At 43.4% G+C, this 12,981-nt stretch overlaps 1 protein-coding gene across 2 annotated transcripts in view; it reads right to left on the minus strand.

Moving 5' to 3' along the window:
• METTL24 (methyltransferase like 24) overlaps positions 1-12,981 on the minus strand; it is a 100,406-nt gene that overhangs the window by 55,031 nt on the left and 32,394 nt on the right. The window contains exons 2-3 of one of the 2 annotated variants that reach the window (XM_003781588.2): positions 10,281-10,379; positions 3,587-3,726 (exon numbers count right to left, since the gene is read on the minus strand). In XM_003781588.2, coding sequence (XP_003781636.1) covers positions 3,587-3,726; positions 10,281-10,379 — 239 coding nt within the window. The remainder of the gene's footprint in view (positions 1-3,586; positions 3,727-10,280; positions 10,380-12,981) is intronic. The other variant, XM_023513219.1, reaches the window with a different exon arrangement.

Consider the following 12,981-nt stretch of genomic DNA (forward strand, 5'->3'; position numbering starts at 1 on the left):
TATATATATACCGTGGAATACTATGCAGCCATAAAAAAGATGGAGATGTTACAGCTTTCATGTTTACCTGGATGGAGCTGGAATATACTCTTCTTAGTAAAGTAACTCATAAATGAGGGGGGAAAAGTATCCAATGTACTCAGTACTATTATGAAACCAATATACAATGACTTACGCACTCATACAAATGATAAAACACAAATATAGTCCAGCAAGGGGGAGGGGAGGGCAAACGAAAGGGGAGGGGGTGGGGAGGGAGATTGGTGGAGGAAAGGAGGGCATTTGGTGGGAACTCACTTAATGTGCACAATGCAAGGGTATATTTCAAAATAATCAAGAGTAAATTATAAATGTCTTACCACAAAAATAATGTGGTAATCAGTTTGATTTAATCAGTAATAATTATGTTAATCAGTTTGATTTAAACATTCTACATTGTGTTATATGTACACCATAGAATATTATGCAGCCATAAAGAAAGATGGTGACTTTACCTCCTTCTTGTTTACATGGATGGAGCTGGAAAATGTTCTTCTTAGCAAAGTATCTCAAGAATGGAAGAAAAAGCATCCAATGTACTCAGTCCTATTATGAAACTAATTTATAGCTTTCATATGAAAACTATAACCTAATTATAGCCCAAGAATATGGGAAGGGGGGAAGAGAGAGGAGGGGAGGGGGGGAGGATGGAGAGAGGGAGGGTAATTCGTGGGATCACCTCTATGGTTTATCTTACAAGGGTACAAGTGATTCTTTCTGAAAGTAGAATATAAATGTCTTAACACAATATCTAAGAAAATGACATGAAGGCTATGTTAACCAGTTTGATTAAAATATTTCAAATTGTATATGAAAACACCACACTGTACCCCATGATTGCATTAATGTACACAGCTATCATTTAATTTTAAAAAATTCTACATTGTATATCAAATCATCATATCATACCACATAAATGTTCACAGTTACGATTTAATTAAAAATTAAATTTAAAAAAGAGAAACAGTATGGAGATTTCTCAAATACTAAAAATAGAACTATCACAACATTGAGAAATTCCACTACTGTGTATATATTCAAAGGAAAGGAAATCAGTCTATCAAAGGGACTCCTGTACCCCCATGTTTATTGCAGCACTATCCACAATAGCAAAGATATAGAATCAACCTAAGTATCCATTAACAGATGAACAAAGACAATGTGGTTCCTATACACAGTGGAATACTATGCAGCCATAAAAAGGAATGAAATCCTGTCATTGGCAGCAACACAGATGGAACTGGAGATCATTATGTTATGGGAAATAAAGCAAGCCTAGGAAGACAAATGTCACATGTTCTCACTTTTATGTAGGAGCCAAGAAAGGTGAGGGAGAGTATAGAATAACTGATACAAGAAGCAGGTAGGGGAGAAGATAGGTTGGTTGATGGATACAAACATAGGCAGATGGAAATAAGTTCTAATATACAATAAGAACTTACTACAGTAACAGTGTAAGGTGACCAAGGGGAAGGACAATGCGTAAGTATTGTATGTTTATTTCAAAGTAGCTAGAAGAGAGGTGTTGAAGTGTCCCTAACAAACAGAAATGATAAATGCTCAAGGTGATGGATACAAATACCCCCCCCCCACATCATCATATGTGCGTGTAACAAAATATCACACATAGCTCATAAATATGTAAAGTACTATGCAACAATAAAACTTCTTGAATGAGAAAGTACCTTTTCACATGTAATAATCTTAGCTAACAGCTCTAAAGTACAAGGAAAGTAGAAAGGAATTCAGACATTTCCCTCAAAACAGCTTTCCAAGTTTTATTTTATTCAGTTATAACCTCTAAATGAAATTATTCCATGGTGTAAAATATTAAGTTAAACATAACGGCAGTTTGGAGCAAAAAAACAGGACCAAGCTGAGAGTTCCAATTTGCATGTGGTACTACGCAATTATTTTTATGACCTACTTTCATACATTTTTAATGTGACATAAAATAAACTCTGCTGTCAGAACTTCTCATCCTTCCTGCAATTCTGAAGCATCGCTGGTGGCCTCCCAGAAAAAGAGCTCTGTTCTAATCATCTGGCAGAGCATCCCATCTTCAAATCCACAGCCTCTACATTTAAAGCACAAGATACAACAGGCATGGTGGCTCAGACCTGTAATGCTGATACTTTGGGAGCCTGAGGCAGGTGGATTGCTTGAACTCAGGAGTTTAAGACCAGCCTGCGCAAGAGTGAGACCCCATCTCTACTAAAAATAGAAAAACTAGCCAGGTATTGGGGCAATTGCCTTTAGTCTCAGCTACTTGAGAGGCTGAAGCCAGAGGATCTCTTGAGCCCAAGAATGTGAGGTTGCTGTGAGCTATGATGCCACAGCACTCTACCCAGGGGCAACCAAGTGAGACTCTGCCTCAAAAAAAAATTAAAAAAGAAAAAAAAAAAAACAACAAAAAAAACCTTCCTTCCCGGGCAACCCCCCCCAAACCAACCTCAAAAAACAAAAAACCGGTGAAAACCAACGGGGGCAAACCCCACCAAAAAGGAAAAATGCCCCTCAATCAACCAACTAAAAAAGGTTCCAACCCAATTAAAATCCTGGAAACCTAAAAAAAAAATCCACAATCACTAGTAATTTTTGTTTGTTGTGGTTTGACAGCACAATCGCTTTCACATCAGTGCCTTTGCATAGGTCTCCCCATCACCCTTATCTGCCCCAACCCTGACCACCCAGGCCTGTGGCTGGTGGTTACCATACCTGCACCTGAATGTCAGCTGTAGAGGTGGTAAAGCCCACAGGTGAGGAGCAAGCACGTGACACTCGTTGGGGTCCCCAGTACTGTTTGTAAAGGACTTCAGCGGTCTAGCCTGAGAACCTACGTTGCTCCTCTAAAGAGCCTATGGAACCGGGTGTTCCAAGCAAAAACCAATTCCTCCTGTCTTTTCTTGGAAACATTTACCATTTGCAAGTTCAGGTGAAATGGTCTCATTACTTTCTATTCATCCTTTTACAAAGGGCTCTTTGAATCTATTTGTGTGTCTAGGTCATTTTAAACTGGTATAACTTCATATTAATTTTTCCCAAATAGTTTTGACAAAATCACATGGTTTTCATAAGAGTTCCCTTTCCATTCTTTTTTTTCTTTAAACTTAAAACTATACGTAGATTTATCATTGATACAAAACACAAAAATCAACAGTGGCCGGTATTTCTCTTGGGTCACTCATAACTGTGTATAAAATTGCTAACAGAATTACTTTCTACCCGTGCTTTTTATAATCACTGGTTACTGATCACTGGTTAGGATCACTGGCTTCACCAAAAGGATCACCTTTATGCTGAGAACTGGGGCAACCAACTTACTGCCAACAGAATGGGGGGAGGTCACGTAGCTGCCACCGGGGAGACCTCTGTTATCCGTATGCTGCTGCAGTTACACAACACAGACATCAATCTGAAACAATGTCAGGATGCAAAGCTCCGCACCTGTTATGCATTGCAACCATTCCTAACTTCATACTGCCGAAGACGCCTGGCTGCCTAACAGCGTGTCGGTGTTTCTTTCTGCTGTGAGAAATGTACTCACCCCAAGGAGTAGAGGCGACACTGCTTGCTGCGGATTTGATGAGCTAAGCCAAACCTGTCGTCAAGACACACTGACCAAGGCTTCTGTGCAGGGCTGGAATCAGTAGCCAGGCTGTCTGTATTCATGTGATCGCATGCAATCTGGAAGGATTGGAAATCAATGTGAATAATTTAAAACCCTGGATGATAAACGGCAGGTAGGGACTTACTGCTTCCTCAGGCCCTGAAAACCATAATAGGAGAGTTATATCCTTCTCTCCTAACTACTCCCCTCTCCAAGGAGCTACAAGACTGCTGTAAAATGTCTGGAGGGATTTCAATTACCAGATAATAAGTAACCTCGCAGAGGCCATATGCAGACTTGAAGGGGAGTCAAGAGCTGCTCCAGCCACGTGCTTACGGTGTACAGGAGAGAACAAAGCCACTGCAAAGATGGGAGGGCTGGGGTCAGACAGGCTTTGCAGAGGTGTGAGTGTCTGGGAGGATGGACAGAGGTGGACCTAGAGGCTCAAACCCAGGGCATTCGTGACACAGAGGACAGTGACCACAAAGCATAGAAGTCTCTGTTACTCACAGGGGCCCTGCTACAAGATGTGAGATACAGTCAGAGGCACAGATCTCAGAAGGATACTCACAAGATTCTTTACCCCTTATTTCAGGCAGATAAGGTAGGGCCACTAAGGTCCAGAAAGGTGGCAGATGTTCCCCAAGGTAAATAGCTGATCATGGGTCAAGTGGAATTAATGGCAGTGCCTGCGGAGGAGACAGCATCCTCTGTGACGTGCTGCTCTAATGAGCTTCCTCCTGAGGAAAGAGGGCAAGAGCCCCAGGCAGGAACCTCTTCCTGAGCTAACCAAAGCACTTCTCTTAACTCATCCATCAAAATTAGATAAGAAAACCAAAGGGAATGCATAGCGAAGTCAAGCAGAAGCAAGTCTCTAACTTCAACTGCACATTAAGCAGAAATAGACGTCAGAAGGGGTTCTGACTCGTGTGTGAGGCTGGGACATTTTGCATGGCTGCGGCTGTTGGAAACAAAGAAAATAAGTTCCGTGGACAAGATATTTACCTTACCGAGCGACAGTCTTTCCCCCCAACCCCTCAGAATGCTCAGAGTCATCATGATGCTCTATGAATGCAGCAGCTCTTGCCAGCACATCCTAGATAAAAGACCACTCCAGATGTTTGGGGGTTCCTTGCTTTCATTCATTGGAAAATGGAACAGCCAGCAATATTCCTCTGAAGCAGACATCCTGGCTTGCCTCAGCCTTTTATTTAACTGACTTTCCAAAATTCTAATGAAAGAAAAGCATATTATGTAGAGCCTATTTAACTAACACAGCATCTGCATGACTCTTGCTGTAACCTAGGACCTGCCTGGCAAAATCATCCTGGCCCCATTTACCAAAAGTTCCAAAATTGTAAGGGCCACTGACTGTGACACAGTCTTTTGCAAGGATTTGGACGTCTCAGAGAAAAGATGAAAAAGTGAAACTCTTAGACAGTAGAACCTCTGTAAGCTGACCACCCAAAGGTGCTGTCACAAACTGGTCAACATAGAAAGTGGCCAACATAAGGAACGAGGCCTGCTGTGCTGACACGTACATGTGGTGCACGTCCGGTCTATGAAAATTAGGTGAACGTAAGAGGTGGTCAGTGTAGGGAGGGGGCCAACTATGGAGCTTCCACTGCATATTCTCTTCCTTCAACCCAAGTATCTTTCTACTTCTCTATTTCCAACCACTGTTTAAAGGGAAAAATGATAGCAGAAAATGGAATCAAATCTTTTCTCCAGCATCTACTACAGAATACATGTATTAGCTGAGTGCATCAGCATGTTAAGTTGTATAATTCATCTCCTACTATTCTCCCACAGATAAGTGGAAATTATGTCTCTGCCCGCCCGCCTCCTATTCCCTGACCCACTCAAGGGAAGGTAAGTTGCTAACCTAATTAATCAGGGCTCAGCGTGTTCATTGGGCCAGTTCTACTAGTGGAAAGATTACTATATCCTAAACATTAGTCCTTTCCCTAGCACTCAGCTCCATGCTTTGCATCCAGCAGGAAGTTACTTAATCCAGGGCAGACCTGTGGGCCCCCAGCACATGCCTGGACTTCAGAAGCCTGAGCCATTCCTCCAGGGAAGCATCTCAGGGTGTTTTTGTTAAAGGGGCATATGATTCCCATTTGCTGTTGCTCTTTGTGTGCTCTTCTCTTTTTTTTTTTTTTTTTTTTTTTTTTTGCAGTTTTTGGCTGGGTTTGAACCTGCCACCTCCGGTTTTATGGGGCCAGCGCCCTACTCCTTTGAGCCACGGGCACCACCCTCTTTGTGGGCTCTTCTCCCTCCACATCACAGATCAGGATGTGGATGTTCACCAGTCCCTGTTCATAATGCCTTCCAAATACCATCAAAACCTAACTCTAGCCTTTTCCAGTTTTTATCAAGGTGTGGTCCTCCTGGATCAGAATCACCTGGGAGGTACTTAAAATACAGATGCCTGGGTCCCACTCCAGATCTGCAAAAGCTGACTCTTTGAGGCTGACACCTGGGAACATGCATTTTAATACACTGTCCTAGGTGATTCTTATACAGATGGTCCTGTGGGTATACTGGAGGCCTTTTGTAAAGCCCCAACAAAATGTTTCAAATTAAGAAAAGAAGCTATTCTTGGGGCTAGAGCTTTAAACTGAAAACAGCAGTGCCTTTGACCCTACCCCTAACAAAGAGCTGAAGGGGTCGGCATAGACGACTAACTAGAGGCCTCTAAGGTCAGTAAGTACTAAGGGCCAAGACTCAGGGCTTGGAGGTCCAGCTGCTGCTCCTTTGTCCAAGTCAAAGACTAGTGTTTTATTCTGTTCTACTTTAAGCATTTTTAATTATTCCGCAGATTTCATCTTGCACAGATATATATATATCTCTACTGGAGAGACATTCTTTTCCATTCAGTCTCTCTGACAATGTTCACCCTTCTCTCTAAGCTCTAAAATAAAACACAGGAGTTATTCAGTTTTAACCATTTATTAACCATCTCACTGATAGGCATTAGCTTTTGAAAACAACTAAAAGTCCTCCATAAAATTCCACTCCTAAAAATTAATTAAATATTGATTTTTTTCAAACTTTCTAGCTAAGATTTATGACCAAGGCTTCCATAAACTCTCTTACAAGCAAAACAAGTGAGGGCAGTAACTTCCAGCTAAGCTCCAACTCAGCTAACCATGTTCTCTGTCTAATTTCTCCTTGTAACTTTAGCCATATAAAGCAAGTTAGGCCTGGACAAAGGTAAATGAACTTTACCTTTTGGGTAAAGGAAAAAATATTTTCTGAAATTTGTTTAGTTAGTTGAATTAAATGGATATAACTTATTTCTGTTTCATTCTGTATCCCAAAAGCTTACATAGCATTTCTGCCAAGCCGTAAGTAGAATCTGGCAAAGGAAGCTCTTAAAATTTTGGAACTTTTGGCAAGAATCGCTTCAGTGATCAACTGTATATTTATACAGTACCATTATTTTTGAAAAGCTCAAGGGCAGAAGTGTAGATTTTATTGTTTTTATTCTGAGATGTGTGCATGTATGGCAGTAAATATAATAGATATTGTTGTTGGAAAGTTGTAGTCCAAGTCTCCAGAGTTTGGGTTCTGAGGGCATTCTTACAAATAGATACGTAGATAACCAGGCAGATGGATGGATGGACAGAAAAACAGATGTTTAAATACATTATTTTTTTTTTTACTTAAAAAAAAACACCATTGCTTAGATTAATTTTGTACTGTGAGGCATGCTTCCTGGAGGCATATGGTTTGGGGGTTGACATAAAAAGCTGAATCTGGAGTCTTCCCTTCAGAACAGAGCACTGTGTTTATGACTTAACCATTTCATGTCAGCGGCAGTGTATCATCCGCTGCAGAACTTTGCCTTTCAAGTTAGGAAAAACAATAATACCTCCTTAAACAGAGCTTGACATTCCGCACACTCTACCCAAATACCATATCCTCTGGTCCACTGTTTCACTGAGAAATGCACAGCCTCAACCATGCCTCCATGGTCACTGCAATGGACACATGGGGTACCACGCCCACTTCTCTCTATTGCTAGGCCTCCCCATGCCCTGTGCCTCTGTTCCCAAGCTCCTTGGACCTTGAAAGCCTTCCTCACCCATCCGTACACTCCCTGTAAGAGAACACGTAACTCTCACACCCTTGCCATTTACCAGTGTGTGAGAATGTTTGAAGAGCGACATCCCAGTGCCCAGCACAGTGCAGGCCACAGAGCGAGTGCTCAACAAATGCCTGCTGAATCAAGGAATGAATAAATCAAGGATGACCTTATCAAAGGCTGGGCCTTGCTGTACAAGCTTGAACACAGATTTGAGAGAAATAATTTTTTAATATGTGCTTTATAAAGTAGCATAAGAGAATGGGGGTGGAATTCACTTTAGTAACTTCAGAGGTTTTATTTTTTTCTTGCCCATTATGACTCACTTCTGCGAACTGTGAAAATTTTAGGTAACAGTGACTCTAATATTCTGCCAGTTTTGCAAGCTTTCATTGTCAAGATGAGTTCTAAATGAGGCATAAGCCACAAAAGCAGCCCAAAAAACTCCACGTGACATAGAGAGGGGGGAGGGAGCATGGGTTAGTGAAAGATTCTGATTAAGAACCACTTAGTGTCATCTTTGATGGCTCCCACCTGCTGGCCTCCTAGTAACCCGGAAGTTCATCAAAGCACAGTACCTTACTTGGATAAAATGGGCCCTGATTGTAAAACCACTGTAAGGTCTGGAACTTTATCTCATTCTTTCTGGAGAACAAAAACCCTTCTAGTGAGCCTCAACAACCAATTCTCTATTCTTAGAGTCATCAAGCTGAGCAATAATTGTGCATCCATTTCTTTGCCTTCACAACTACTTTATCAGATCCTTGGGAGCAGAGACTAGGGCCCAGCACAATTCCCGGCCATGTGTAGGCTCTCAAAAACACTTGGTTAACAACAATTCTCTCCTACTCTGTGCACAGTACAACGGTACAGAATTGGGAAGGAGGGAACTTAGAAATAGTTTGATACAATCTCCTCCATTTCAGGATCAGAACAAGAGCCAGAAAAGCAAAGTAAATTGCCTAGGTTTTGTAACATCAGATTACATCATCACATCGTGGGATGCTGCTTTTTTTTTTCTAGAATTTTTCTCCTCTCAGCCCTTAGCAGAGGGGAAAGATCCAAGAGGGGTCTAAACTGACCATTTCATGCCTCAAGAGCTTCTTCTAAGTAAATGTACCATTTATTTTATAGAACATAAATGTGAAATATATATACATGTATATATATGAAACGAAATTTGGAGGCTTGCACTAGGTAAATTTATCTGGGGTGGGGTGCCCAAGCCCACAGTTCTCAAATTCAACTCATAAATTTAACACCTCTTGTTTTTTTTCTCTGGGACCTTTAAGGGCTTTTTAAAGTCACAATTAAGAGGTCCAAATTCTTATCCCCCATGTAAAACCAAATTGCAAAATTAAAATTTCAGTATTTTAATTAAGTCTATACAAGTCTACCAAATTAATTTGCCACAGGAAAACAAGATAAAATTATGTGCCGCCTAGGGACCACTTCATGCCAATCCCTCATGATTAATTCAACAAGCTTTTATTCCCATGTTTGGGTGACAAATATTAAAATCCTCACGATTATCTGACTGCATCGTAAAAGAAATGGGACTTTCTTTTACCCCTAAACTAGCTCCCTAAAGATGTAAAAATATACTCTCTCCCATGCATGAGTGAGGTTGGGGAAGAGAAGTAGGATGCCAAGAGCCCAGCTGAAGGAAGATTTAAAGAATCCAGGATCCCCCTGCACCAGCAGCCCCACCGCACAGCTCCCCCAGTGGGCCTGGCTCAGCTCACCGGCAGTCTGAACTCCTAATTTACTAGCACCTCTCAGTTAAGGGCTAACTATCCCTGGGGCCTTGATTTCCTCTTCTGTCTCTCTTTCCCCCAGGATCAGGCAACTTGAGAACGAACCTCCTGATTAACGTGTCAAGAGCCGTAGACTCTGCTTAATGGACAGTCTCTTTTCCTCCTTGGGGCACTGGCTCGGCCTTCAGCTGGGCAGAAGCTGCCACAGTGTGTTAAGTCTCTAACAACGGCCGGCACTCAGTAATGATTTAAGCCGCTCTAAGGACAGAGAGCCTTTGGATTCATTAACTTCTCAGCACACTGCCTGCAAAGTCTCCTCTGCTCTCTTGCCTAGCACGTCCCTGGCTGCCAAGCATCTGTGGCAGAAGAGTGAAAAGGCAAATTCCTCCAAATACAAAATGGAACTTGAGCCTCCAGATGATGGTTTTGTTTTGTGACACACTTGACTGCCTACTCACGGGGACCAATCTGTCGTTTCAAATGGTTTTCCAAGGCAATTTTCTAAAGTGGATCTTTAAAACACTATGGGATGAATCATTAAAACATTTCAGGTTGATGGTACTCCTGGAAGGAAGAAGGTGCCCGAGCAAATGGAAGGCATCTCTTCTGCCTCCAGTGAGGGGATGAAGTGAGCAGGAGTGGCTCAGAAATCACAGTCCATAAAGTCCCTATCAGGAGTCGCTGAGAACCTCCCCAGCCCCTGACTGACAAATCCTTGTTTCAGATGAGCAATCTAAACCTTTGTCATTATCCTCAAACCCACATGAGCCTGAAACACAACCTGGGTGGTGCTGATGTATCTCAGGAACCTCCAGGCTTCTTCATCCAGGGACTGAGCGGGGCCTGCCCAAGGCTGGAGATGGATATGCCACCGGGGACCCTGGGAGAGACACAACACAGGGAGCGTAAGGCACTAGAAGCTTGGTGGGGAAGGGAAGGACACAGAGGAGAGGGAAGTGAGGCTGTTTCAGCTGTCAGCAAAACAAACACATGTGCACACAGGCTCCGGGGCTCTTAGGAAGCTGCTGTCATTAAGGCCACGTCAGTTATAGGGAGACAAATGGGGCATGAGACAGCCCAGCTCCCAGGTTAAGCACAAGATTGCAAAGGCCTTAGGGACTGTCTGGCTCCAGACTATGATCAAAGGCAAACTTCCCTTGACCCCATCACACTCTCCCTTAACTGTGGCTTTAAATTACATGAGGCCACTCCCTGTTCAGAAGAAAAACCCCTTATCCATTACAGTTCCCCAAAGCTTAGAGCTCCGAGGATATGTGCCTCCCCCCTTAGAAATGGGAGGTAAATGACATATGTACACGGACATAGAGTGTGGAATGACAGACACTGGGGACTCCGAAGGATAGGAGAGTGGGAGGGGAGGGGAAATGAGAAATTTCTTAATGGCTGCGATATACATTATTCAGGTGAGGGATACAATAAAAGCTCAGACTTCATCACTACACAACATATCCGGGTAACAAATCTGTACTTAAATTTATATAAGTAATAAAGAAAAGAAGTTTGGGGAAAAAATATGTGCCTCCTTACAGACTGGTTTTGTAGGTTACAGCACTATAATGCTGGAGGCTTGTCTTTGTGGAGAAGAAATATTCAGGGCTCTTGGTTATCCTTTTCAGTCCAGGGAGACGGGGTAATGCCATCTGGTTGCAGGTGAGGACCAAGAGCTGTCCCCACCAGGGCTGCAAAGGGTGGCCTTCCAACTGTGAGGCAGCCTCCACATTTTAGCAGGAGACAAGAGGAGCTCCCCTGACCAGAGGGGTTGGAATGACCTTCCCTACTGACCCCGGCCCCCATCTTTTGCTGCGAGGATGAGTGGATGAAGGGTTGGGAAAGCCAGTGGTCTGGAAGAAGCAAAAATAGAAACCCCTCCCACCAAAAGGAGGCCCTGTCAGATAGTCCTGGCTGGAGCCCAGAGCTCCCCACCTATAGCTATTACCACCTGGACATCTCCCGGAGGGTCACCATGATTCCAAGGGGAGGGGAGGGCTCAGCAGGAGAAACGCCAGTGGCTGGCAGGAGTTTCCAGTGGCTGTTCAGGATGCCTCTGAATGTCAAGTGTCGGGAAAGATACGGGGTATCACAGCACAGAGGTTCCTGCAAAGTGGTTAGGAGGGGTCCCTAAGCCTCTCTCATGCTGAGGAAGGGGTGAGGGGGGAAGGTGTTTCTAGGAATAAGATAAAGTTACCATTCACATATACACATTGTTCCCTAGTCAAATACTGTGGCAAGAAATCTCTGTTACCCAAAAAAGATACATCTAAACAAGCTAGCCCTGGGACACTTCAGTACAAGTATGGTATGTTGGGGTGGCAGAGGTGACCTGGGGTTAAACTGAAAATAAGCAACAGGGCAGGATCAGGAGGGTTGGTCATTGTGAAGCAAGGTGGCTGGGTTTGAAAAAGAGGAACCCACTCTGGGGTGAGGGTCTGAGGTCAACTCAAATGCTTTGGAAGTGACAAGTGGTCCTCCAGGTTGGGTGGTACTGGACACTATCATTGCAGTCACTGGAACCGGTGGTCTTAGCATCCCAATGGCCTATACTGCCCTTGTAGTTGCCAAGCATGGTGCAGTCCCTCGAACTGAAAGACCCCTCCCTGCTTCTGCATTTTGTCCAAGAATCCATATAGCAGGGCTGGCTTCATGGGTGTGCAACCCATCCAGTCTTAGGAGGGCTGTGCTTGGTTTAATGCTGTGTCGACACATCTTGAAATTCTTAATAACTTTTTTTAAAATCAAATCTTACTCTATTGCCCAGGCTTGAGTGTCACGATATCAGCCTCGCCCACAGCAACCTCAAATTCCTGATTTCAAGCAATCCTCCTGCCTCAGCTCTAAGCAGCGGGGACTATAGGTGCCTGCCATGATAACAGGCTAATTTTTCTATTTTGAGTAGGCTGGTCTTGAACTCCAGAGCTCAAGCAATTCTCCTGCCTCAGCCTTCCAGAGTGCTAGGATTATAGGTGTAAGCCAATGGGCCCAGCTCTTGATAACTTTATTTTTTTTTATTGTTTATTGTTTCAGGTTAATTTGAAGAATTATGTTACAATGTTTCCACTTGTTAGGTACAGTCCCCCTTATGATTGTGTCCTGCCCCCCCCCAAGAGGTGTGCCATCCACCCTAACATCGTGCCCAGTAAGTGGGAGCACACCCATCCTCTCCCTCCTCCTCCTCCCCATTCCCACATTCGCCCAACCCCTACCTTTAACTGACGCGAGTTTTTCTCTTATGTGGGTGTGTATTAGATAAGAGGTCCCACATTTTCTTTTACACTGGACCCCACAAACTTTGTGGCCATTTTTCCCTGAGGGGCACCCTTTCTGGGGGGATAGCCTTTCACATTACTGATCCTGCTCTCTGAAGGTGGAGCAGAGAGACCTGGAGGATGTTAGCTAATACATCTTCCGCTTACTGCTTCCACCCCCTTATTTATTTTTCCCTTCTCCGAATTAGATGTTGATTG

This window comes from Otolemur garnettii, unplaced genomic scaffold, assembly GCF_000181295.1.
Source record: "Otolemur garnettii isolate 467f Iridium unplaced genomic scaffold, OtoGar3 scaffold00002, whole genome shotgun sequence".
NCBI lineage: Eukaryota > Metazoa > Chordata > Mammalia > Primates > Galagidae > Otolemur > Otolemur garnettii.